The 24,664-nt window shown below is 45.3% G+C and overlaps 1 protein-coding gene across 7 annotated transcripts in view; it reads right to left on the bottom strand.

The window, feature by feature from the left end:
- Window positions 1-24,664, bottom strand: part of PRDM16 (PR/SET domain 16) — a 217,813-nt gene that overhangs the window by 97,846 nt on the left and 95,303 nt on the right. For all 7 annotated transcript variants that reach the window (XM_039367816.1, XM_039367811.1, XM_039367817.1 and 4 more), the window contains exon 2: window positions 16,183-16,532. In XM_039367816.1, the coding sequence (XP_039223750.1) occupies window positions 16,183-16,509 (327 nt within the window). In that variant the 5' untranslated portion in view covers window positions 16,510-16,532. The remainder of the gene's footprint in view (window positions 1-16,182; window positions 16,533-24,664) is intronic.

Below are 24,664 nucleotides of genomic sequence, written 5' to 3'. Positions count from 1 at the left end.
GGGAAGGATGAGAAACAATGGTTGGAAACTGATCAAGGAGACAAGCAACCTGGAATTAAGGAGAAACTTCCTGACAGGGAGGACAATTAACCAGTGGAACGGCTTTCCACCAGAAACTGCAGCCACTCCATCACTGGAGATTTTTAAGAAGAGACTGGAAATTCACCTGTTTGAGATGGTATAGGTCAGTGGTTCTCAACCTTTCTAATGCCGCGACCCCATAATACAGTTCCCCATGTTGTTGTGACCCCCAAACACTTATACATCACCATGTGCCAGGGGCGTGGCCAAAGAAAAGGGGGAAAAAATGGCGGACTGCGTTGTTTGGCGACCCCCGTGAAATGGTCGTTCGACCCCAAATGGGGTCCCGATCCACAGGTAGAGAACCACTGGTATAGGTTCTCCTTGAGCAGGGGGCTGGACTAGAAGATCTCCAGGGTCCCTTCCAGCTCTATTCTATTCTATTCTATTCTATTCTATTCTATTCTATTCTATTCTATTCTATTCTATTCTATTCTATTCTAATCTATTCTATTCTATTCTACTCTACTCTACTCTACTCTACTCTACTCTATTCTATTCTATTCTATTCTACTCTACTTATCTACTCTATTGCAGTTTGTCATTAAGAAGGTCAACGTCAAGTCCCACCTCAGTCTACCTGATGTTCTGAAGGAGCAGGGCAAAATCTCCCTCTTCTCCTCTTGAGGCTACCCGTTCTTTGGGACAGGAGTGTCTTAGCTGACTACATTATTATGGAAACTTCTCATTGACAGCTGAGAATTACACGGAGCTTCAGACCACAGAGACATTATTATTGCCTGGGACTCTAGTTTTGGCCCCGATGTCAGCCCAAGCACGACCTTCCCAGATAGCAGAAATCGGCAACGGACGCAAGTGTGGCTGCTCCTGGACCTCCCCTAACCTTCTCACTTGTGGGACGGGTCGCTCTTTTTCCATAGATTGTATCTGAAATAGACCCTAAGACTTTCTCAGTATCAAAGCCTCCCCTTCCTGGTGCTGACCCCTTCTTTCCACCCGGGGTCCTCTGAACCCTGCCACTTTCCAACGCTGGCCCCTGACGGGAGCTGCACGGCTGGCATAGGAAGCTGGGAGGGGAGGGTCCACCTGGACGATTAAAACAAAGACACCCCCTCCATCCAATTTGTTCTTTCAGCATTGTGAAGCCTGGCTGGCTTCCCAGTCTATCCCTTTGGCACTGAATAAAGTCCACTGTGGACGGGCCTCGGAGAACGGACGCTGAATGGAGATCCGATCAGATCCAACGTGGCGACGGGCATTTTTTCCCCCTCCTGTCGCTCCAGATCTGACAATCCCGAAGGGAAGTGAGGATTGATCCATTTTTTTAAAAAAATAAATACATACTTTTTTTAAAAAAAGGGCTTTCTCCCTTCCTTTGGAGGAGGGGGCTGCCCACCTCCCCAAACATCCTATTCCACTCTGATCCCCCCCCCAAACACACACACAAACCCTTCTCCTCTCTTTCTCCTCCCATGTTCCGTGCGCTTGGCACACCGTGGTGAAGCTTTTAGCCGAAGAATGGACCGTGGAGGGGGGGGGCACAAAGAGGCTGTTTGTGCTCTGTCAGTACAAATGGCTTGGCCTGTGTAGCTCGGGCATGGACAGAAGAACCGCCTCGTTTGCATAATTATTATTATTATCTGAGCTGTGTAATTTGACCTCCTGCACGAAATGGCATGGAGACCCCGCTTCGTTTGGGACCCAAATGGAGAAAGCATCTCTGAAGAGGGGGCTGAGGTGGGGATCCTATCGGAGGGAGGGTCTCCCGTTTGGGAACCTAACCCAAAACGCTCTGCGCTCGCTCGGTCCCTGGCTGCAAAGAAGGAACCCCGGGGGATCCTTAGCACCTCCTGCAAAGGGGTTGTGGGAATCACCTTGAGGAGCGGAGGACGGAGGAAGAAGGAGGAAGAACCGAGAGGAAGCCTTGGCCAGATCAGAGGAATCCGAGTCTGGTCCAGCGCGGTAACCTGAGAAGGGATCTCATAACTGGATCCCCCACCCCCTTACTTCTTTTTTAGGATTAAGGGAGGGAGGCGAGAGACACAGGTGGAGTTGCAAAGATTCTGACACACAGAATCGGGACCGTTGGTAAGTTTTGTGGCAACGCAAGGATTCTAAAGTGATGGTGTGTTTGACTCCACCCCTCCCATCTCTGGTTAGTCTTCTCCTACCTATGTAAACCTATATACGTATATATTTGAGGGTTTGTGACTTTGGCGCTCAAGTCTGGTCTACCTCAAAGGGTAGATAGACCCCCCCCCCTTTTGCAATATAATAATATAACTTTTGAAGAATAGCAAAGATGCCTCCAGCCAGACTTGAAGTAAAACATGATACATGACCATTAGCAGTTCTCTTCCACAGTCATTTTTCCCAGCTGGAACCTGCAAGGGCAACGGGTTTTGGGATGACACTTGAGGAATCAGGAAAACCAGAGGCCATAAATCGGATTCTAAAGCAAGGAGGAGGGTTCATGAGCATGTGTGAAGGCCACAACTAATGCTCCAAAGATGTTTCCCTTCCAGTGGGCTGAAAAACCATCCATTCTTTTCTGCAAATCCATTCACTTTTTCCTGCAAATCCACCCACTTTTTCCTGAAAATCCACCCACTTTTTTCTGAAAATCCATCCACTTTTTCCTGAAAAATCCATCCATTCTTTCCTGAAAAATCCATCCATCTTTCCTGAAAATCCATCCACTTTTTCCTGAAAATCCATCCATTCTTTCCTGAAAAATCCATCCATCTTTCCTGCAAATCCATCCACTTTTTCCTGAAAATCCATCCATTCTTTCCTGAAAAATCCATCCATCTTTCCTGAAAATCCATCCACTTTTTCCTGAAAATCCATCCATTCTTTCCTGAAAAATCCATCCATCTTTCCTGAAAATCCATCCACTTTTTCCTGAAAATCCGTCCATTCTTTCCTGAAAAATCCATCCATCTTTCCTGAAAATCCATCCAGAAGCGGCATCCACACAGAGAACCAGTAGTTCCCATATTTGAATCCCACCGCTGTCCTGGTGTGGCCCCCGTCATCTCCTGCTGAAGTCCAGGAGAGATTGTCTCACTGGATGGGAATCAGGTGAAGAACCGAAAAGGGATCAACGACCATCCGAAAAACAGAAGAACCAAGTTAAAAGGCACCTTGGTGGTCTTCTAGCCCAACCTGGTCTATGAAGGTCTGGTTGCAACTCCTAAACTCAGAGGGACTGGTGGGGTCCTTACCTGATCAGTTCCTATGAGATGGAGGAGGGGAGGGTCACCAACTTTGATGCCCCCTCCCCTGGACCTCTCAACTCTGCCTTCTAAGTTCCACCAGGTAAGTTCTGGAGAGAGATGGGGGGGGGCAATCTCAGAAATCCAGGCGAGATAATGTGCTTTCAGAGCTTCTGGCTGTAGGTAAGTACATCTTTCAAATCAGCCCCCAGCTCCAAATTCAAACAATCCTGCCCATTTTCTCCCAGAAAAAGCAGCTCAGCCTTCCCTTTATGTGGTGTGAATGGCCTACCTAATTTAGACTGAATTATACCCTAACCTTCATTTCCCCTTTCCTTCTAAGCTCCATTCAGGGGTTCTGACTTCAGTTAATTCACTAACAATCCCAGCTGGTCCTCCTTTTTTAAAGGTATTGTCTGTTCGAGCTGCAGTTTCTATCTTATTCCTATTCCATTCTCCAATTAACCTACTGCCGAGACGGCTTTCCTTCTCTCTCCCCCCCCCCCATCTCTCCTTTGCCCATTCCAGCACACCCATTTTTTGCAAAAAAAAAAAAAAAAATTTTAACTCTAGGAGATCCACTTCTTATTCTCTCCCCCTCAGCACGGCTGCTTTAAAGGAGGCAAAAAAAAAAAAAAAAAAAAAAAACACAAAAAAAGAAGCACCCTAAATGTGATCTGGGTTAAAAGTACACGGCATCTGATCTGCATTTTGGCGCTGTCAAATTCTGCCCCTTTCCATCTTCTCTCTCTCTCTCTCTCTCTCTCTCTCTCTCTCTCACACACACACACACACACACACACACACACACACACACTGCAGGTTTGAAAAATTAAGAGTTGTATTCTGTTTCATCTTGCCATAATTACATAATCGTTGAGGCATGATTGATTTGTTTTTATGGGGGATTAAAAAAAAAAGAGGTGAATATCCAGAAAACAAAATATACCTCGGAGGCTGGAAGGAAGGAAGGAAGGAAGGAAGGAAGGAAGGAAGGGAGGGAGGGAGGGAGGGAAGGAAGGAAGGAAGGAAGGAAGGAAGGAAGGAAGGAAGGAAGGAAGGAAGGAAGGAAGGAAGGAATACAGGAACATTCATGTTTCTATTTCTTTTGTTGGTTTTTGGTTTTTTGGCTTCGGCCAATTTCTCTACCGTCAACCATCAACAGAACACAAACAACTATACCACGACGACCCATTTCCAAAACAAATAAAAGTTCCAAAATGCTCACCATCCTTAACAAAGTCCAATCAGGAGAACAAGTTATTTTTGAAAACAGACCGTGGCTGGGACAGTCTAACTATTTTTGGATGGTTTTTTTCCCCCCCAAATATATCTAGAGAATATTTAAAACTGAACTCCTAGGGGGAATTAAACATCCACATCAACCCAAGTCCTGCAGTTGTGCAGTCATAACCATTCTAAATGGTGAAATTATTGGTGAAGATATTCACCCTTAAGGGTCCTTTCCAGGTGGTCCCAGCCAGCAGGGTCAATCATGATGAAGGCGGAAGCTGTAGATTATCGTTATCATTCTAAAAGAGGCTCAAAGTATGGTGTAATTCTGAATGTTTATTCATCTGACAAATCCTAAGATACTCCAGAGAAAAACTCATTAAAGGAAGCTGGGTCGTTCATTTCGGTGGGCTATCAAATGTTCAATAGTTTAATGCTGGGAACTAAACCACACATTGCAGATTCAAATTTTTGTAACCAAAGGAATCTGTATTGCCCGTGACAAAATGGGTGTACATTTTTAGGTTAACCACTATGAGCGTAAATTGCTTATTGGCAACTGATTAGGTTACAAATTGGGAGTTGCGTGTCGTCGCAGTTGGCTCTCCACAACAGTGTGGGGTTTTTTTGAGGATGATCTGGAGTCATCCAGGGGTCAAGATATGGGTGCTCAGTCACTGGAGATTTTTAAGAAGAGACTGGACAGCCATTTGTCTGGAATGGTATACGGCAGATGTCCCCAACCTTTTGGGCACCAGGGACCAGTTCCGTGGAGAAATAATTTTTCCGAGGACTGGAGAGAGGGTGGCTTTGTGTGCTGCCTGCATCCCACGGATGGGGCTTTGCTTATTTGTGTGGACTGGTTGCTGGCATGCAACGGACCGGGGGTTGGGGACCCCTGGTATAAGGTCTCCTGCTTGAGTAGGGGGTGGAGTACAGGATCTCCAAGGAAGGAAGGAAGGAGGAGGAGGAGAAAGAGAAGAAGGAGGAGGAGGAGGAGGAGGAGGAGGAGGAGAAGGAGGAGAAGAAGAAGAAGAAGAAGAAGAAGAAGAAGAAGAAGAAGAAGAAGAAGAGGAAGAGGAAGAAGAAGAAGAAGAAGAAGAAGAAGAAGAAGAAGAAGAAGAAGAAGAAGAAGAAGAAGAAGAAGAAGAAGAAGAAGAAGAAGAAGAAGAAGAAGAAGAAGAAGAAGAAGAAGAAGAAGAAGAAGAAGAAGAAGCAGCAGCAGCCACATATATCTGGACTTTGAACATCTTTGCATCCCACGGAAGCCTGCCTTCTGGGGAGCTCTCCCGGGTCCTGAAAACCCTGGTCCTACTTTTCCCCAATTATAGCTAGGCTCAAATTTCTGAATCTGTAAATTAGCCCTCCCCTGTATTCAGGGTTAGCATAACTCTAGCCCTCATGAGCACCAGGACACCAGAAGGAAGCAACCACCCTCCTTGAAAAAACTTTACAGTAAACCAGGATGTGCTTTGGGTTCTGTACGTCCAAATTACCTCCGTTCATCGCTGGGCTTATCTGCCAGATTCGTAGCTCATACTAAGACTGCTTTATTTAATCAAGCCAAGTGCAAGATGCTGGCTTCGTTACAAGGCTAAACTTTGGTTTGAGAACCTCCCAATGGCTGGGTGAACACATCATCAAAATTAACCCGGGCTTTCACCCTCCAAAAGTCAGCCCTGCCTCCGGCATTCGAGTGGAGAAAGTTCCCCCTGTCTATCATCTTTCCCAGTAAGTAAGACAGAGAGGGGGGGAAATGGAAACAGAGCCAGCGAAAGTGTAACAGTGGTTTACTTTGTCGCCCTCCTTTTGTGTGGAAAGAACCAGGCGACCATAATCACCTTGTGGTTTTTTTCCCCTGAAAGTGGTTTTTCAAACCCAAGCACTAAGAAAGTCAATATGGTGCAGGGCGCCCATTTGTTTTGATTTATCTCACTAACTTCAATTGACAGTTAATTCATCAGAGGAGGAAAACGCCATTCGAGAGAAAAACACAAATCAAGAAAGATGAAGGGGACCGGGTCGAAAATGTAAGGCTGATAATACAGTTAATAAACTAAAAAGCACATTAATCGCCTGAACTCCATCTGCAGTTTTACTGATTATAAATTAAGAGCATAACCGTTTTTATATCAACCAGGCTGAAATGCAGTGAAGGACAGTGACCTGTGCAGGCTGAAATGCGTTGTTCGCTCAGGCCGATGGATGTGACGGAGAAGGGAGAGGCCGACAATTTTAAATACCCAATATAAGAGATCATCTTTTCAGATGCCGGAGCAGAAATTCACAGGCCCGACAGCCCGACGAAAAGCAACTGAATTTATTTTTTTTATCGAAGAGCAAAACACACACACATATAAATCTAAAGGGCAAATAGGACCTGAAGTTATTTACACTTCCTGAAAGTTTAAGGCACAGTTCTTAGGCGAAAGCACGGGACAGAGGATTTTGAGGTGTGCGTGCTGAAGAAAATGTGTTTGCAAAAGAGAGAAGACACATTTTAAAATATGCACTTGAAAGGAACGTCTAAGTGCAAAATGGAAGGAGGCATGGCACACCGCTTCTGAAAGCCTTGCCAAGAAAACTGTAGGGATTGGGGCAGTGGTCACCAGGAGTCGTGGCAACTCAAAGGTACAACACACACACACACAAATAACAAAAACAACTGGGGTCCAAATTGCATTTTTTCCCCCTTGTTCCACCTAGGCAAACCCAGATTTGCTCAAATCTGTTAACTTTCCCACCCATGACTGAAGGCAGAAGAGGCAGGAGAGCGATCAACATGGGAGACAGGAAGGAAGGAAGGAAGGAAGGAAGGAAGGAAGGAAGGAAGGAAGGAAGGAAGGAAGGAAGGAAGGAAGGAAGGAAGGACAGACTGTGGGCTCCTTGGTGCTCTCTGAACTTGGTTGTTTTCTTGCAGACGTTTCATGACCCAACTAGGAACATCATCAGTGCTAGAAGGGAGGAGGAGGACGACGACGACTGTGGGGTGCTTGGTGCTCTCTGATCTTGGCTGTCTTCTTGCAGACATTTCACTACCCAACTTGGTAACTTCATCAGTGCTAGAAGGAGGGGGGTTGTGGAAAGGAGGAGGAGGAGGGAGGGAGAGAGGGAGGAAAGAAAGAAGGAGAGGAGGGAGTGAAACAAGGAAGGAGGCAGGGACAAAGGAAAGGAAGGAAAAAGAAAGAAAGAGGGAGAGAAAAGAAGGAAAGGAAAGGAAAGAAGGAAGGAAGGAATAAAGAGGGAGGGAGGGAGAGAAGGAAGGAAGGAGGAGGGATGAAGGAAAGGAAGGAAAGAGAGAGAGAGAGAGAGAGAGAGAGAGAGAGAGAAAAGAAGGGAAGGAAGGAAGGGAAAGGGAAAGGGGTTACTCAAGATTGGAGAAATCTTCACAGGAGCCCAGAATGAACACTTGCACACCATCCTAGGCAAACCCAGATTGGCTCCGATCTGTCAACTTTCTCACTTTCTCCTGACGAAAGGAGAAGAGGCAGGAGAGCGATCAACGCCAGAGACCGCCAATTAACTGCTGGGTGTCATTCTTTTGAAAAAGACCGAATTTCCCAAAAAAGATGGCGTGAGCTGGCGGAGGCAAACTCCGCGAGCCTTTTATTCCGGCTTCTTCGGAGAGGCAATTCAGAACATCTACCAGCCTACAGACTTTTCAAAGTCCTCCAGAGTGTCATGGAAACAAGGAGAGAGGTTGCATTTTTAACAAACTGATATTATACAAATGAGCAAACCTGCCCCCTTGCAGCTAATCACAACACAACCATGACCCACAACCTCTTTTCTTTTCTTTTTTTTTCCACCTGACGCATCCCCACGACTTCGGACATTTGGCAACCGACTCATATTTATGACTCATATCCCGTGTGTGTGTGTGTGAGAGAGAGAGAGAGACGTGATCCCCTTTGGTGACCTTATGACCAGCAACGTCAATGGGGGGGGGGGAATGCCTGATTCATTTAACGACCGTGTGACTCGCTTGAATAACTGCAACAACTCCCTTAACGACGGTAGTGAGAAAAGCTGTAGGATCACCAAACCGATGTTTCACATAGCGACAGAAACTTTAGTTTCAGCTGTGATCGTAAGCCGAGGACTACCTGTGCTGGAAATTAAAAAAAAAAATCTGGATGTTTGCTAGCACAGCTGAAAGAATAGAATAGAGTAGAGTAGAATAGAATAGGAATAATAGAATCACAGAGTAGAATAGAAAAGAATAGAATTACAGAATAGAATAGAATAGAATAGAATAGAATAGAATAGAATAGAATAGAATAGAAATACAGAATAGAATAGAATAGAATAGAATAGAATAGAATAGAATAGAATAGAATAGAATAGAATAGAATAGAATAGAATAGGAATAATAGAATTACAGAGTAGAATAAAAAAATAGAATTACAGAATAGAATAGAATAGAATAGAATAGAAATACAGAATAGAATAGAATAGAAATACAGAATAGAATACAGTAGAATAGAATAGAATAGAATAGAAATACAGAATAGAATAGAATAGAATAGAATAGAAATACAGAATAGAATAGAATAGAAAAGAAAAGAAAAAATAGAATTACAGAATAGAATAGAGTAGAAATACAGAATAGAATAGAATAGAATAGAATAGAATTACAGAGTAGAATAGAAAAGAAAAGAATAGAGTTACAGAATAGAAAAGAATAGAATAGAATACAGTAGAATAGAATAGAATAGAATAGAATAGAACAAGAGGAGGAAGAGGAGGAGGAGGGGAGAGAAAGAGGCCAAACCACTTAATCCCTCTGGGTTCTTCTTCACGCCATCTGCACAATGTTTGGGAGGCCTTTGGAGAGATTCAAAAGCTGACGAATTAGTTTGGGGCAGAATTAAGGCAGATTCGGCTTGTCAAAGGTCAGCCAACAACTTTGTTCCGGCCGAGAGTTTATCTCGGCTGCAGCTGCGACGGACAATGGCCCAGACCTCAAGGGCAGAAACGTCTAGCTCTGTCTGATGAAGTGACATTGTTGATAAGGGGGAAGGGAGCTTAGGAAGGTCTAAGAGGGGCGGGGGGGGAAGGAGGGAGGGAGGCGTGGAAGGGTTGGAAAAAGCAGGTATTTTTCCAAGGGTGTGTGTGTGTGAATGGAGAGAAGAGGGTGACGTCTGCAGTTAAAGCCAAGGTCTTCTTTCCCCAGATATTATCTCAAAGGGGGGGGGGAATAAAGAAAGGAAAACTTAAGAAAATGAAGCTGCTTCTTTTGCAGAAGATCCAGCTTGCACCCTAATCCAGCTGTTTGTTCAGAAGGTTGAGAGAAATACCAGCAAAACACACACACACACACACACCATTTCAGATTTGAAATGTCTTCACTAGGTCACTTCCAATTAAAAGATTTGTGGAGGCAAGGGGTGGGTGGGTGGGTGAGGCTTCCCCCTCCCTCAAATGGCTCTTGATTAAGAGAAGAAGAAGAAAAAACAAAGAAACAAAACCAACCATACAGAAAAAAAAACGGGGGGGGGGGAAGATGGCTTGATGGTTATCAATCTGGGGATTAATTAAGCTTAACCAGGCACCACTTCCAAGTCCAGGATGTATCGGAAAAGAGCCATGGACCCCGGGCAGGCTTTTTCTCATTTATAGAAAAAGTTAAGTGCAAGAGACAGATGGGAACACTTGTCAACATCCCTAGAAGAAAAGTGTTTGGGGTAAACCTCAGGAGGAAGCGAGTCTCTGAGCCTGTCAGCCAGTGGAACAGACTGCCACATGAAATATGAGATTTTTTTTCCCCCCATAAATAGAAACTGGAATTGGGTAGGTTCTTGTTTAAGGAAAAGAAGGATGAAAGCAGGTCTTCCAATATCTCGGGGGATGCCCCAAAGAAGAAGGGGTCCACCTGTTCTCCAAAGCCCCTGAAGGCAGGACAAGAAGCAACGGGTGGAAACTAACCAAGGAGAGAAGCAACCTGGAATTAAGGAGAAACTTCCTAACGGAGAGGACAATTAACCAGTGGAATGGCTTGCCACCAGAAGTTGTGGGTGCTCCATCACTGGAGGTTTTTAAGAAGAGACTGGACAGCCACTTGTCTGGAATGAGTCTCCTGCTTGAGCAGGGGGTTGGACTAGATGACCTCCAAGGTCCCTTCCCACTCTGTTATGCTGTTATCTCTGAAGAGCAGATACTGAATGAGATCCTCACGAAGACTCATAGAACGGAGGCACTGAAAGGGCCCATCTGCAAATCCCTGCCTCATCTTTTCCCCCCCCCTCTTCTAAAAACCACAGCCATCTTCTAACACAACCCTGACAACAAATTCTAGTATAGCACTGGCTTCCTTCTTCCTCGGATTTTCCAACGTGATGAAACCAATAAAAGACGCCCACAGGGACCTGGAAACGGGGCTATATTTGCAGGAACGATCGGGATGGCATTCCAGCACGAAAATGGTCTGAAACGGGCTCCTCTCTTTTTAGAAGAACAAGAGAGAGAGAGAGAGAGAGAGAGGGGGGGGGAGAGAGAGAGAGAGAGAGAAAATCATAATAAATCCATTTTTCAACCCTTTGAAACGTCCTCTCTTTTTAGAAGAACCATAATAAATCCATTTTTCAACCCTTTGCACCAGCAGCTATTCTTGGTTCTCCATCTTCAATTTGTTTTGAGTAGAGATGATAAAATGCCAGTTCAGAGGCCAGCCTTCGCGGATATCTCTCCAAAAAAAAAAAAAAAAATCCACAAAGAAAACACGGGCTTCCTATTTTCTGCTTGTGAATCAGAGCGGGTTCTATTTTGAGAGAAAGGCCCTCGCGGAATTACAGATGAATTATTACCCCTTATGGAAATAAAAGGGAGAAATATCCTCAGTTTCATGCTTTGGCTGGCTGTCTAGCTGGCTGGCGGTCTCCGCCCCACCCCCCCCTGCCCATCCCAATTCCTTATATACCCATGTTTCCAACCCATTCCTGACATAGCTTCTCTGGCCTGGCTTTCGGATCGGCGGGAAAAGATGCTAGTCCCCTTGGAGTTCCTTGTTTTGAGATGCCCTGAGCTGGAAGGAAAATGAGGGAGGAAAAAAAAGGGGGGGATAGAGGCCACTGCTGCCTTTGGGGGAGGGGGGGGGATGGAAAGGGGATCCCCTTGCCTTGCGAAGCTGAATCAGGGTTTCTCAAACTTGGCAACTCAGAGAGGTGTGGGTTTCGACTCCCAGAAGCCCCCCAGCCGGCCGTAACCAACAGTACTGACTGAAGAGAGTCTTTGTAGGCTGGGAGTTAAAATGTGGGGTCCCGGGTGCTCTCTGAGCGTGGTGGTTTTCTTGCAGACGTTTCGTGACCAAAGTAGGTAACAGCATCAGTGGTAGAAGGGAGTGAGGTTTGCAGGGAGGAGGAGGAGGAGGACGACGACAACGACGACTGTGGAGTCCTGGATGCTCTCTGAGCTTGGTGGTTTTCTTGCAGACGTTTCATGACGAAACTAGGTAACAGTATCAAGCTTTTCCCCCTCCCTCTTGGATGGGGAAATCTTCCAGGTGTGGGGGGCTAATATTTCTCTCCGGGACTCTGTATTCCATCGGCCACTTCCTTTAGCCAAATAAATACAATGCTCATATGATTTGCCCGGCCTCCCAGCATTCTATTATTATTATTATTATTATGGATCATCGCACAGTCAGCCAGATGTTCAGACTGGATTTGGCATTTTGTCTACCTATCGAGTCCTTACCCAGGACCTGGGATAGGCAGATGTGGATGTTTGATGGTATTACAGATATCGTCGCAGGATGGAAGCAGTTCCTAGTAAGGCAGCCTTTTGCAATTGACTAATAGCGAATTTGTCAATGCCAATGGTGTTCAAGTGGTGCTCCAGTTGTTTTGGGATTGCACCCAAGGAGCTTATTACTATTGGTACTACCCTTGCTTGCTTTTGCCACAGTCTTTCTATTTCTATTTGTAGGTCTTTGTATTTTGTTATCTTCTCCAGTTCTTTCTCTTCTATTCTGCTGTCTCCAGGCACTGCCACATCCACTATCCAGAGTTTTATTTTTATTTTTATTACTACTACTACTACTACTACTACTACTACTACTACTACTTCTTCATTGGTTGGTTCCAGTGCAAAAGTGCCTCACTTCAAAAGAAAGGGAAACATCAGTTGTCTCTTTAGCCTTCACGCATCCCACTTGGGTCTCGTGGTGTGTGTGGTTTTGAGAGAGGACAAATGGTGGAAGAGGGGAGGGATGAACTCCAGAGATATGCTTCTGAATGTGATCACCTGCTCTTTAAAAAAGCAAAGGAGCATAGAGACGGCTATGAAGCCTGGGGGTATGTGTGTGGGGGTGTGTGTGTGTGAGACAAGGAACAAGCTCATTTGTTGATCTTTTAATAAATTAATGCTTTATGACTGGCCTTGCCCGGCGCAGGGAGTGTACTGTGGATAGGAATGGCTGCTCCTGGGAAGCGTTTTCACAGAGGGCACTCCCGTTTCCAAACAGGCTGGCCAGCCCCAGAAGCTGGCTTAGCTTTTCTTGTGTCCCCGGTGACGGTCCTGCAGAGGAGCAACGAGCCGCGCACAGAGGCTTCACTTATTATATTTGAAAGATAAATATTTTCAGAGAGGGAGGAATACATAAGCTGCTGTGCCGAGGATCAGCTTCCATGTTGATCTCAGGGCCCAGATGGATGGCCTAGAATCCTCATAAAATGCAAGAAAGAAAGAAAGAAAGAAAGAAAGAAAGAAAGAAAGAAAGAAAGAAAGAAAGAAAGAAGGAAGGAAGGAAGGAAGGAAGGAAGGAAGGAAGGAAGGAAGGAAGGAAGGAAGGAAGGAAGGAAGGAAGGAAGGAAGGAGGAGGAATGGAGGGAGGAAGGAAGGAAGGAAGAAAGAAAGGAAAGAGAGAGAAAGAGAGAGAAAAAGAGAAAGAAAGGAAAGAAAGATGAAGTAGATAAGTAGATAGATAAATCTTAGGTTTCTCCTCCTTTTTCTAGCTCCCCAATTGACGCTTTCCTTCGTCCCGCAAGGAGCTTCCACAGAGCTCACCAAAAACACACAGGGCTTGTGCAAATCCAAGAATTCCAGAATTTCCAAGGCCTGGAGAGGGGGTGAAACAAGAGAGCAACAGGAAGGGGAGACGTTTCCACCGGCCACTCCAGAGGGGAGGGGAGGGGGTCTTCCTCAAGCATTCCAGCAATGGAGGGGTTGGCTGCCAAAGTATGAGCAAGCAGCCAGACCCTCTGAGGTATCTTTGTTCACTGCCGGATTGGGAGAACCGGCCCAGTTGGACCTCATCCAACTTCTGGAGGAAAAACATTTGGATTGCGTTGATCTAACTTATTTGTCTAGCTGCCCATCGTCTCTTCCCTCGAGGAGGGGGGAGGACAGGCAAAACTCGAGGACCCGGTTAGACGTCACAAATCAAGGATCACGGCGCACAAAAGTCTGTCAAAAAAGTGGAAGTCAAGAAGTCAGAAAGATGTAACAAAAAGACTCTGTTCACGCAGCCTAGCACTGTGTTGGCTCTTTTGGCAGCTGCAGCACACGGCTGGCTCGTCTTCAAGGGATCGTCCACGAGGACTCCAATTCAGATTGGGTCTGAATTGATTTGGCTCCCTCGTTCGGTGCCGCTGCTGGGCTTGATCGGAGGGGGAACCCTCGCTTCATCGGTCAATCCGATTTCAGTTCAGGTTTCCAAATCAACTTCCAGACGGGGCTGGTTCAACTCTGTGGTCGTCTCCGCTGCTCAAAAACGTAGGCAGAGATGCATGAAAGGCAGCCCAAATGGCTCCAAATTGCACCTATTCGGAAACGTCCGTCTTGATTCCGCCGCTTTGAGTTGAGTCGTTGTTTGGATTCCGCCAGCCGGAGTCAATCAAACAGCCACCAGATCTCCAAATTGAATATTTGTAAGGCTCGGTGCCCGCAGTGTGTTTGACTCACCAATAAATCAGTTAGGCCTCCGCGATGTGGCCGATTTCATTTTCTACAGCAACGGGCTCACAGGGGTTGGAGACGAAGCTCTCGGGGCCTTGCAGCCGTGCCAGGCTGCGCTCTCCGACAAGGGAGCTGAGACACCCACAACCACACCGTCACAGTGTGCAGGAGAGCGGAAGAGGACAAGAAGGCAGAGATGTTTCCGTACAGACATTCTTACAACCTTCAGAGAAGGAAGACTTCCCTGGTACCAAAGACGGATTCAGCAATGCAGGTTGAAGGCAATCAAATCGACCCATCAAATCCAGGTTGGGAATCCAGTTGTCCATTTGGATCAAGTCACCAGATCAAAGTAACGTAGGGAATTGAGTCAGCCAGTCTGATGCTCCGAGTCAAATGCTACATTTTGTCCGTCCATCCATCCATCCGTCCATCCATCCATCCATCCATCTATCTATCTTTCATTTATTATATTTATAAATTCACCATTACCCAGTTTTAAATGACTAGACTAGACTAGACTAGAAAGTAGGAATAGAATAGAATAGAATAGAATAGAATAGAATAGAAATACAAAACAGAATAGAACAGAAAATAGAATAGAATAGAATAGAATAGAATAGAATAGAATAGAATAGAATAGAATAGAATAGAATAGAATTCTTTATTGACCAAGTGTGATTGGACACACAAGGAATTTGTCTCCGGCGCAGAAGCTCTCAGTGTACACACAAGCCACAAGTGATAAATCATGATCATAACCATAAAATACAATCATCATAAACCATAAGATACAACGCTCAGGGATAATCATAGAACACTAAATAATCAACCTAAATCGTAACATACAAACAACAGTGTTATAGTCATAAAAAGCGAAGGAAACAGGTAATGGGAAAGATGGGAAGGATAAGAGTAAAACAGCCCTACTAGGTGATTTGACATCCCAGGGCATAAGACAGTGTCGTGGGAATTGGTTGTTTAGCAGAGTGATGGCATGATGGGGGGGGGAGGATAGTTCTTGTTTCTTCAACAATGAAAACATTGTTGTGTTTTCAATCTAAGCAGCATATCTATAGAGGGAGGACTGACCTACGCAATGCTGAAGCAACCCCCCCCCCCCAAACGAATCCCAGCCAAGCAGGGCCTTCTCCTCCATTTTACTACCAGCCAATAGTAACCTTGGAGGAGCTGAGATGATCTTGAATTCTGCCTGAATCCATGGCATTCGGCTTAATTGCCTGTCCTCCAAATTGCAAAGCCCCCTTCCCCCCCCCCCACAGAGGAAGTGTACGACACTTAAACATTCCTCTAGGAAGTGGAAGGCCTTCCTGAACGTGGCGGGGGCCCTTCTCCACAACGGATATGAACATTAGGGACAGATAGAGGAGAAGAACACCAGTCCTGACCCAAAATAAGCAGCAATGGATGGAAGCTGGCTGGGAAATTCTGGGAGTTGAAGTCCACCCAGCTTAAAGCATGCCGGCTGAGGAATTCTGGGAGTTGAAGTCCACAAGTCATCAAAGGGCCAAGTTCGAAGACCCCTGGCCTAGGATCTAAGAGTTGCAGGTTGCTCACTTTTGTGCAAAGATGGCCCCTGAAGCATCGGAAGGAGCTTCTGACACACGGCTGAAAGGGTAGCCACCACCCCACACACACACACACACAAAAAAGACATATCCTCGCCATTGCACAATGTGGCACCAACACAACGCCTCTTTCTCTTTCCCGTCTCCCGAAACTCAAGCTTCGTTACGGCAATCTCGCACAGGCCACCTCAGAAAAATCTTACCTCCCATCCAAAGTTGGTCTCCTTCAACATCGTCCTGGGAAAAGCCAGGTACGGCCCGAATCTCTCTCCAACGTCCAGCTTCTTTTTGGTCCAAATGCCCAGTCCGGCTCCTGGAATGGAGGATTCTCTCAGCTCAAAGTCAGGCGGGATCGGGATATCGTCCGGAATGTAGACGGGGGCTTCGTACGGGGAGCCTTCTTTGGGATTGAAGTCCTCGCCCGTGGGGAAAGGGGAGGGTGGTCCGACGCGGATGGGGGACATGACGCTGTCCTCCGTCTCCTCCTCTCCGCTTTCGCCGGCGAGGAGCTCTGCCTCCGTTTCATACATGTTGGTCACAATTTCGTGGTCGCCTTTGAAAGGAAGACAGGGAGAAAATTACGAATGACGAACGCCTCCTAAGGAGGAGAACGGTTGAGGTTCTTCACGGGACTTGACGTACAAGGTCCACAGAATCACAGCTTTATAGGAGGCACCTCCAGAATCATCTGGTCCAGCCTTTAGTCACACCGTAGCAACCAGCTGGCCTCCCCTAGAAGGGAGTGGGTTCGAATCCCACATATACCCTATCCCAGGTGTCCAAAACAGCCAGGACCCATCCCGGGGGATGCTCAAATTAAAATCATTTGTGTCATCTTAATCTCCAGTATTATTATTTTATTTTATTATTATTATTGTTATTGTTGTTGTTGTTGCTCTCCTCAATTTGCTCCAAGTTGACGTCCCACTCCCAGTTCCCCCAGGATTGGTGCATCACGCCAGATATCGCGCGCGCACGCACGCACACACACACACACACGAAATTAAGAAAAAAACCCAGGTCCTTACAACAGGCTCGGCGGGAAAACTGCGAAATGGACTTAAAACTACAATACAAAGGTAGCTGCCAGCTTTGGGAGCGAGTTGCCTTCTTTCCACATATGAGACAGGGAGCGCTCGGCTTACCACATGTTCATTTAGTGACCGTTGAAAGTTACAATGGCTACAATGGAAAAAGCTTTTCACACTTAATGACTGTTGCCGCCTCCCCGTGGTCATTGGTCATGTGAGAAAGAGAGAGGAGAAAGAGAGAAGAGAGAGAGAGAGAGGGAGAAAGAGAGAGAGAGGGAGAAAGAAAGGGAGAGAGAAAGAGAGAGGGAGGGAGAAAGAGAAAGGGAGAAAGAGAGAGACGGAGAGAAAAAGAGAGACAGAGAAAGAAAGAAAAGGTGGAGGAACGCAATCATAACCCCTTTGCAAACAGAGCAGAAATGGGGAATTCTTAGCTGTGTTCTCCGTTCAGCACACGAAAGCTTCCACATTTTTTTTTTAAAAAAAAAAACAAAAAGTCATGTAGCTAAAAACATTTATTTAATTTAGGCGCGTTCAGAGGAATAATTATTAGGTTAGAAGTGGGCGTTAAGATATCTGGGGTTTTTTCTTCCACCTATTTGTGCCTTAGGTTCACAAAGGCTGTTTCTTTCAGGCCCAGGAGAGCTCATGGCCTTTTGGGAGAAGAGCAGGGGGGGGGGAGTCTGCAAGTGAACCCCCCACCCCAGGAGGAAAACGTATATATACATATATAAATGGGACAGAGGCAAAACTAAAGTAAAATTGCAAGGGGCAATCATTAACGGAATTAGTCCAAGTTGGTGACCACATCGAGTTAGCGACAATTTGAGTGTGCCCCACTAAGTTGGGGCCGCCTACAAGCAGCGAGGAGCGTCCAGCCAGCCGTCCAACAGGACCGAGGCCGAGGTTGGCCCTTTATTGCGACTTTTTTTTTTATGTAAAGCGCACACCCATGCAGAGTCGGGCTAAATAGCTTTAATCTCGGAAAGCCACCCCCCCACCCCCTCCCCAGCCTCAAAACAATTAGGAAATTAGCGTAATTATTTTAGCAGGCTGCCAACGACTGAACTGCGAAGAAAGGTCATTTGTTCAAGAGGTTTAGTGACTACCCATTTCTGGAGAAGGGGAGGAGATGGAGAAGGAGGAAGAGGAGGAGGATGGTATCAGATCTCCTGGCTTGAGCAAGAGGTTGGGCTAGATGACCTCCAAGGTCCCTTCCAGCCCTATGCTTCTATTTTCTACACTCTGTCTCTAAAGGCTTCATCTATTACTCTCTCCAAGAGAACAAGTGTCCTGTTGGACAGGTCATCACATTTCTGCTTGCCCCGCCTTCCTCCAGATAGCCAACTGTCCTAGGACACAAGGGATAGAAACAAAACAGGATAACAAGAGTGGGAAGGGACCTCGGAGGTCATCTAGTCCAGCCCCCTGCTCAGGCAGGAAACCCCGTCCCATTTCAGACAAGGGGCTGTCCGATCTCTTCTTGAAAACGACCAATGTTGGAGCATTCACCGCTTCTGGAGGCAAGGAAGCAGGAAGACATGGGCACCAGCCTGGGAAGGAATTGCTAGAATGGCAATGGGGCATTAAAAAACACACACACACACACACACACACACAACTGCTGGGAAACTGCAGGATGTCCTCACTCTGGTTATTGATGTTGTTAGTTGCGCTTTGTGTCACTCGTCCCCCCTTTTTGGTCCTGGGGGTGTGGGGTTCGGATGAGACTTGGGAGCAAATGTGGTGACACTCCCTCACGTGATGCTTTTGTCCCGATGATCCGTGGCGGGACTCCAGAGGCCGAGATTTGGCAGATAAGCAGAGAACGGGATGTTCACAGGGGGAATTAAAAAAAGGAAAGGAGTGGGGGGGGGGAGAAGGGATAAAATAGTGCTCAGGGATAAAATAGCAACAGGCTGCGAATCTCTGCCAGCAGAAGAGAAAACAGAGAGGCCAAGTTATCTGGGCAGCCCTGGAGGAAAGCAAAGAGGGAAGGCAATGACTGATTTGCAAAAGAAATGAAGGCGAAGGGAAACGAAAGGCCTTGCGCCAATCAAGGCCGGAATACTCTTATTAAGAGGGCAGCAATCTTGTTATCCAACTGCGGGGTGGGTTTTTTGGTTGTTGATTTTTTTTACTTCTGCAGCCCAAAAAATCAGAAAGAAAGCACCTCCAGATCTGCTAGATCAGCTCTAGGGTGCTGCTTTCTGGCTATTTTTTTTAAAAAAAGCTAATCGGTCTAAGGGACCCCCCCCTCCTCGGTTAATGTGCAGGCTGTGCAATTTGGAGACACATTTACCTGCTTCTCTGAAATATTCAAGTTCTAGGCTTAAAAGGAGTAAAAGGAAATCAATGAAGAAGGGAAGGAAATGGAAGGGAAGGGAAGGGGAAGGGGAAGGAGAAGGAGAAGGGAAGTAGAAAGAGGGAAGGAAAGGAAAGAGAAGGGAAGGGAAGGGGAAGGGAAGGGAAGGGAAGGAAAGGAAAGGAGGAAAGGAAAGGAAAAGAAAAGAAAGGGAAGGAAAGGAAAGGAAAAGAAAGGGAAGGAAAGAAAAAGAAAAGAAAGGGAAGGAAAGGGAAGGAAAGGAAAGGAAAAGAAAGGGAAGGAAAGAAAAAGAAAAGAAAGGGAAGGAAAGGAAAGGAAAGGGAAGGGAAGGGAAGGAGAAAGAGGGAAGAGAAGGGAAGGGAAGGATAGGAAAGGGAGGGAGGGAGGGAGGAAGGAAGGAAGGAGGAAAGAAGGAAGGAAGAAAGAAGGAAGGAAGAAAGAAGGAAGGAAGAAAGAAGGAATAAACAATTGGATCAAACAGAAACCACAAAGTAGAAGTGAAACCAAAAGAGAAAAGATATCCAGGTGGAACCCAAACAAATAAAGATGACCACAAACCCTTAGTTTTTTTAGTTCTAAAACTGGAAAATGTTCAATTTTAGTGCCTTTCTCCCCTGAAAGCCCGCCAGCAACAGGGCTGGCCTAAGCGAGAGCTTGGCGCTCACCAGACAGAGAAACAATTCAGGGGTAAAGAGGAACAAAGTTTTATTTTTCTGAAACCCAATTCTAAAACCCTCCCGTGCCGTGGGGCAAAAACCAGGCCGCGGCATTTTAAGGGAGGGAAAAAAACGAGAGAGAAATTCCACCCAGTTTTTATTTTCCGAAACACAACGTTCAGGTGCTTCCTTATATTAAAAAAGGTTTTCTGCCAGGGGAAGGAAGACTAAAACCTGTAACAATATTTCAAAGTGTTTCTTAATGCACATTTCCTCCTTTGTAAAACTAGCAGAGAAGCTGCCTAAATACTTTGCTGTTCAATGGCGGTATTATATTTCTGGTAAAAGTTTAAGTTCAGTCAAGCGTCAAATATATTTCTACCCGGAAATCTATTAGAATCATTAACTGGACCTTTAACTGGATATTATTATTTTTTTTCTTCCCTCCAGCTTTCTTTCAGTTTGAATCCCAGACATGTCAAAGGTGCTTAAACCTGATCGCATTTTAATTCCGCTGAAACATCTAAACCATTTCCCTCTTCGTTCCCCCATTTAGATTTTGCAAAAGGAATCAGGCTGATGATCAAGGGCTTAAATAAAGCTTCAGCTGGTTGCAAAGTGCTTGTTACCAATGCACAGGGGAGAATTGGTTCCCAATTTCCCTTTGATCGTGCCAAAATTCCTGGTCAGTCCACAGATTTATGCATTTTGTCGATGGTTAAATTGGATGTCGCGTAAACACAGATGAGAAGATTCAATATTTCCTTTATTTATTTTTTTAAAGGAGCAAACAAGCACTGATACTTTTTGCAACGCGTTTTTTGTTTCTTTTTAAAGCTGGATATATTTTATCAATATAGTCCATTTCGAAGCGCTGAGCTTCCTGTATCTTGAATTTCAGCGAAAGGACCCTAGAGATATATCTTTGATCTGCCTAACTAAGAAAGCCAACTTCATTCATTCCAGTAATTCCTGCCCAAGCCCCAAGTAAGAGGAACTGAGGAAATCTTGCTTACAAAAATATAAAGTGGATTTTATTTTTTTTTAGCTCCTCAGACAAAAACGATGATACAAATGCTTACAAATAAACCAACAAATATTATGGGGGAGAAATTGTGGGCAGGTTGGAGGAAATTTTATTTTATTTTATTTTTTAAAAAAAGGAGAGGATGAAACAGGCATAGAGTGGGCTATCTGCAAAATGAAGAGATGCATTAAGAGATCATTTAAAAGATGCTATTGGTTCAGCGGTTTTTATATGCGGTGAAGGATTAGTACGCTAGTCAATGGAGCCTGAGCACTCTTAAAGTCCATGAAAGTGGATGAATGAAACAGGTGAGGAAAAAAGAAAAACCATCCGAAAAGAGCCAGAATTATTATTGTTATTAAATGGAATGGAATGGGAATAAATAATAGAACAGAATAAGAATAGAAATAGAATAGAATGGAATGGAATGGAACAGAAGCTGGAAGGGACCCTGAAGGTCTTCTAGTCCAGCCCCCCGCTCAAGCAGGAGAACCTATACCATCTCAGACAGATGACTGTCTAGCCTCTTCTTAAAAATCTCCAGTGATGGAGTGCCCATGATTTCTGGAGGCAAGTTGTTCCACTGGTTAATTGTCCTCACTGTCAGCAAGTTTCTCAATAGAATAGAATAGAATAGAATAGAATATAGACTAAACTAGACTAAATTAGAGAATAGAATAGAATAGAATAGAATGGAATGGAATAGAATAGAATAGAATAGAATAGAATAGAATAGAATAGAATAGAATAGAACAGAACAACAGAGTTGGAAGGGACCTCGGAGGTCATTTAGTCCAACCCCCTGCTCAGGCAGGAAACCTAGACCATTTCAGACAAACGGTTGTCCAATCTCTTCTTAAAAACCTCCAGTGTTGGAGCATTCACCACTTCTGGAGGTTTCTTAATGCCTTCAGTGGTTCCTGAAACAGAAGCCAAGCTGTACCAACTTCTGAGTCATGGCCCAAGTCAAAGAGGGTGAAAATAATTTTTCTCCGGCCTTCCGAATTCTCCAGGAGTTTTGGGCCCTGAGCAAGCCAGCCAATCTTGCAAAAACCTTGCCCCCCCCCAAAAAAAGGTAAGTTCGCTTCTAGAGGATTGGCTGGAGCGGAAGGTTTTTAAACTGGCAAAAACTGGCAAATGTGTGCCATCCCGGGCTCCATGTAAGGAGGAGGAGAAAAGCTGACATGCTGGATCTGTTCAAGTTGCTAGGATATGTGGTGTGCGAGTGCGCTTGTGCGGGCTGTGGGTGTCGCATTATCCGGCCCAGAATAGCAATGTTCTTGTGCCGCAGTTAGAGAAACAACATTTAAAGTCAGGAATGGCAATCACTTGGGCCGCTAGGCTGGAGAAAGAAAGAACTGGGAGGGCAATCCTTCCCAAAAAAAAAAAGGAAAGAATTCAGAGAAAAAAATTAAAAGAAACTCATTACCAGCTTGGAGAGAGGGAGAGAGAGAAAAAAAACACCTCTTTTGAAAGGATGCACACAGATACACAGAAGAGAGAAAGAGAGAGAGAGAGGGAAAGAAAAGGAAAAAAAAAAAGCCATCAAACCATTTTGTTTCTCATGGCAGCTTTGATAATGGGAGGGAAAAAAGTTTTGAGAATTTTCTTTCAGGTGCCCTTGCAAGGAAATAATAGCAGAGGGGAAGAAAAGAGAGGGCAAAGAAAAAAGAGAGGGGGGGGGGAGAGGCGAAACGAGGAAAGAAGATAACACTGAATCTCAGATTTACGGAAACTTCCTAAAGGAAAAGTCTTGAAAGAGAGGGGGGAAAAAAGTTGTGTTGCACTTCCCACTAATAGATGCACGCAAAAAGATGTCTTTTTTGGGGGGGGAGAGAAAGAAAGAGGAATGCTGGCCCTCCAGATTTCTGGGGGAGTGGGGGGGGGAAAAGAAAGGAAGAATTAATGTAACTCTCCCATCCCCAAGAAGGGCAACTGGCAACCCCGAAACCCTGCCAAGCGCGAAGCCCAAAGTTGTTTTGTGTTACCTTCATTGACATTCCTCTCACACCCCTTTGCCGAGGTGGGGAAACGGGAGTTTGTTTTTTTTTTTTTTGGCACGGTGGTGGCGGATTAAAACCATCCATAAAAAGGGGGCTCGCCGACATGTTACAGATGACCAGGAATAATTGATATTTCCTGAAGGGTGTTGGGCCCGTGTTACACACACACCCCTCCACACATGCATGCACACCCCAAGGGTTGGGGGAGAATGCAGGCCCCCCCAAATTAAGAGGACGCCACCCTAGACTTTGCAAACTTTAGAATGGGGGGAATTTGCAAGAGAAATACTGGAGAGAGGACTGAACCGTGAGGTGGATGTTAAATGCAGTTTTACACACACACCCCCTTTCACCCCCAAAACCCCCACGTGGGAAGGAAATATTTCCCCCCAAACCGTCCCTTTCCAGGGTGTTCCAAATTCACACACACACACACACAAACGCACAAAGCCTTGGCCTGCCTCTTGCTGCAAAATTGTGCAAAAAGGAAGTTTCTTCCCTTGTTGGGAGAGGGGAGGGAAAAAAAATCTTCTTTTTGAGACACGAAGTTGTTCTCTTTCTGGGTGGGGAAGTAGGAAAGAGGGCAGCGTTTCGGATCCCAGCTTTGGAAAGAAATGGCTGTATTCCTTTTTTATTTTTTTTCCCCTTCCCTGTTTTTCTTCTTCTTCTTCTTTTTAAAATAACAACAACAACAACAACAAAAACCTTCTCTGCACCTTTCTCCATTCGTTTAAACTTTCTGCGGGGAGGGGGAAAAAAAACAGCGGCGTTAACTAGGATGGGAATCTAAAATCAATAACCGTATTAAGACTGAGGTCAGCGCCAAGTTCACCAAATGGCGTTCGGGGACCCTGAATTTAGGAGCTTCAGAAGAAAGAGTTGGAAAAGGGAGAGAATCGGGCCCTGTGAAGGGGGCAGGCAGCGAGTTATTCGTCTCCCCCCCCCTCCATTGTTGAGTACAAAATAAAACATGGCTGTAAATCCGGAAAAGTCTTTTTTTTTACAACTGGATTTCTTTCTTTCTTTCTTTCTTTCTTTCTTTCTTTCTTTCTTTCTTTTTCTTTCTTTCTTTCTTTCTTTCTTTTTCTTTCTTTCTCTCTCTCTCTCTCTCTCTCTCTCTCTCTCTCTCTCTCTCTCTTTCTTTCTTTCTTTCTCCCTCAAAGGCATAAGGTTTTCTGAATTACAGTACAGACCATTTCATCAATTACAGAGGCTTTGGGTTGTTTTGTTTTTTGTTATTTGTTTTGAAAAGGGAGCTCTTTTCAACCAATCCCTCCGATCGCATCCCGATAGCGAAGGTTTGATTGGAATCTTGAACCAGGGTTGAATGGCTGGCTGCTGTGCACGTGGTCAAGGTCAACAAGAAAGTTAAATACTAGCCGAGATGATTACCACGTGGCCCGTAGGTGCTACAGAAACACGGGCCCTGGCCTTTTTTTTTCCCCTGGTTCAGCCACTTGATTCAAGTGGCTGGGCTGGTAGCATACAAATGAATGAATGACAATTAATTAATGATCTCTATGAGATTCTCAGTCATCCAGGTCACGGTTGACCCAAAGGTGCTTCCCCCCCCCCACCCCCCGAAAAGGCAACTGGACTTTCTTGGGCTTTTTTCCCCCTTGAAGATGTTTCGCTTCTCATTCAA

The sequence above is a fragment of the Crotalus tigris genome, unplaced genomic scaffold, assembly GCF_016545835.1.
Source record: "Crotalus tigris isolate CLP2741 ecotype Arizona unplaced genomic scaffold, ASM1654583v1 scf7180000020588.15403103151:6194809, whole genome shotgun sequence".
NCBI lineage: Eukaryota > Metazoa > Chordata > Lepidosauria > Squamata > Viperidae > Crotalus > Crotalus tigris.
This window is presented reverse-complemented; position numbering and strand designations above follow the sequence as displayed.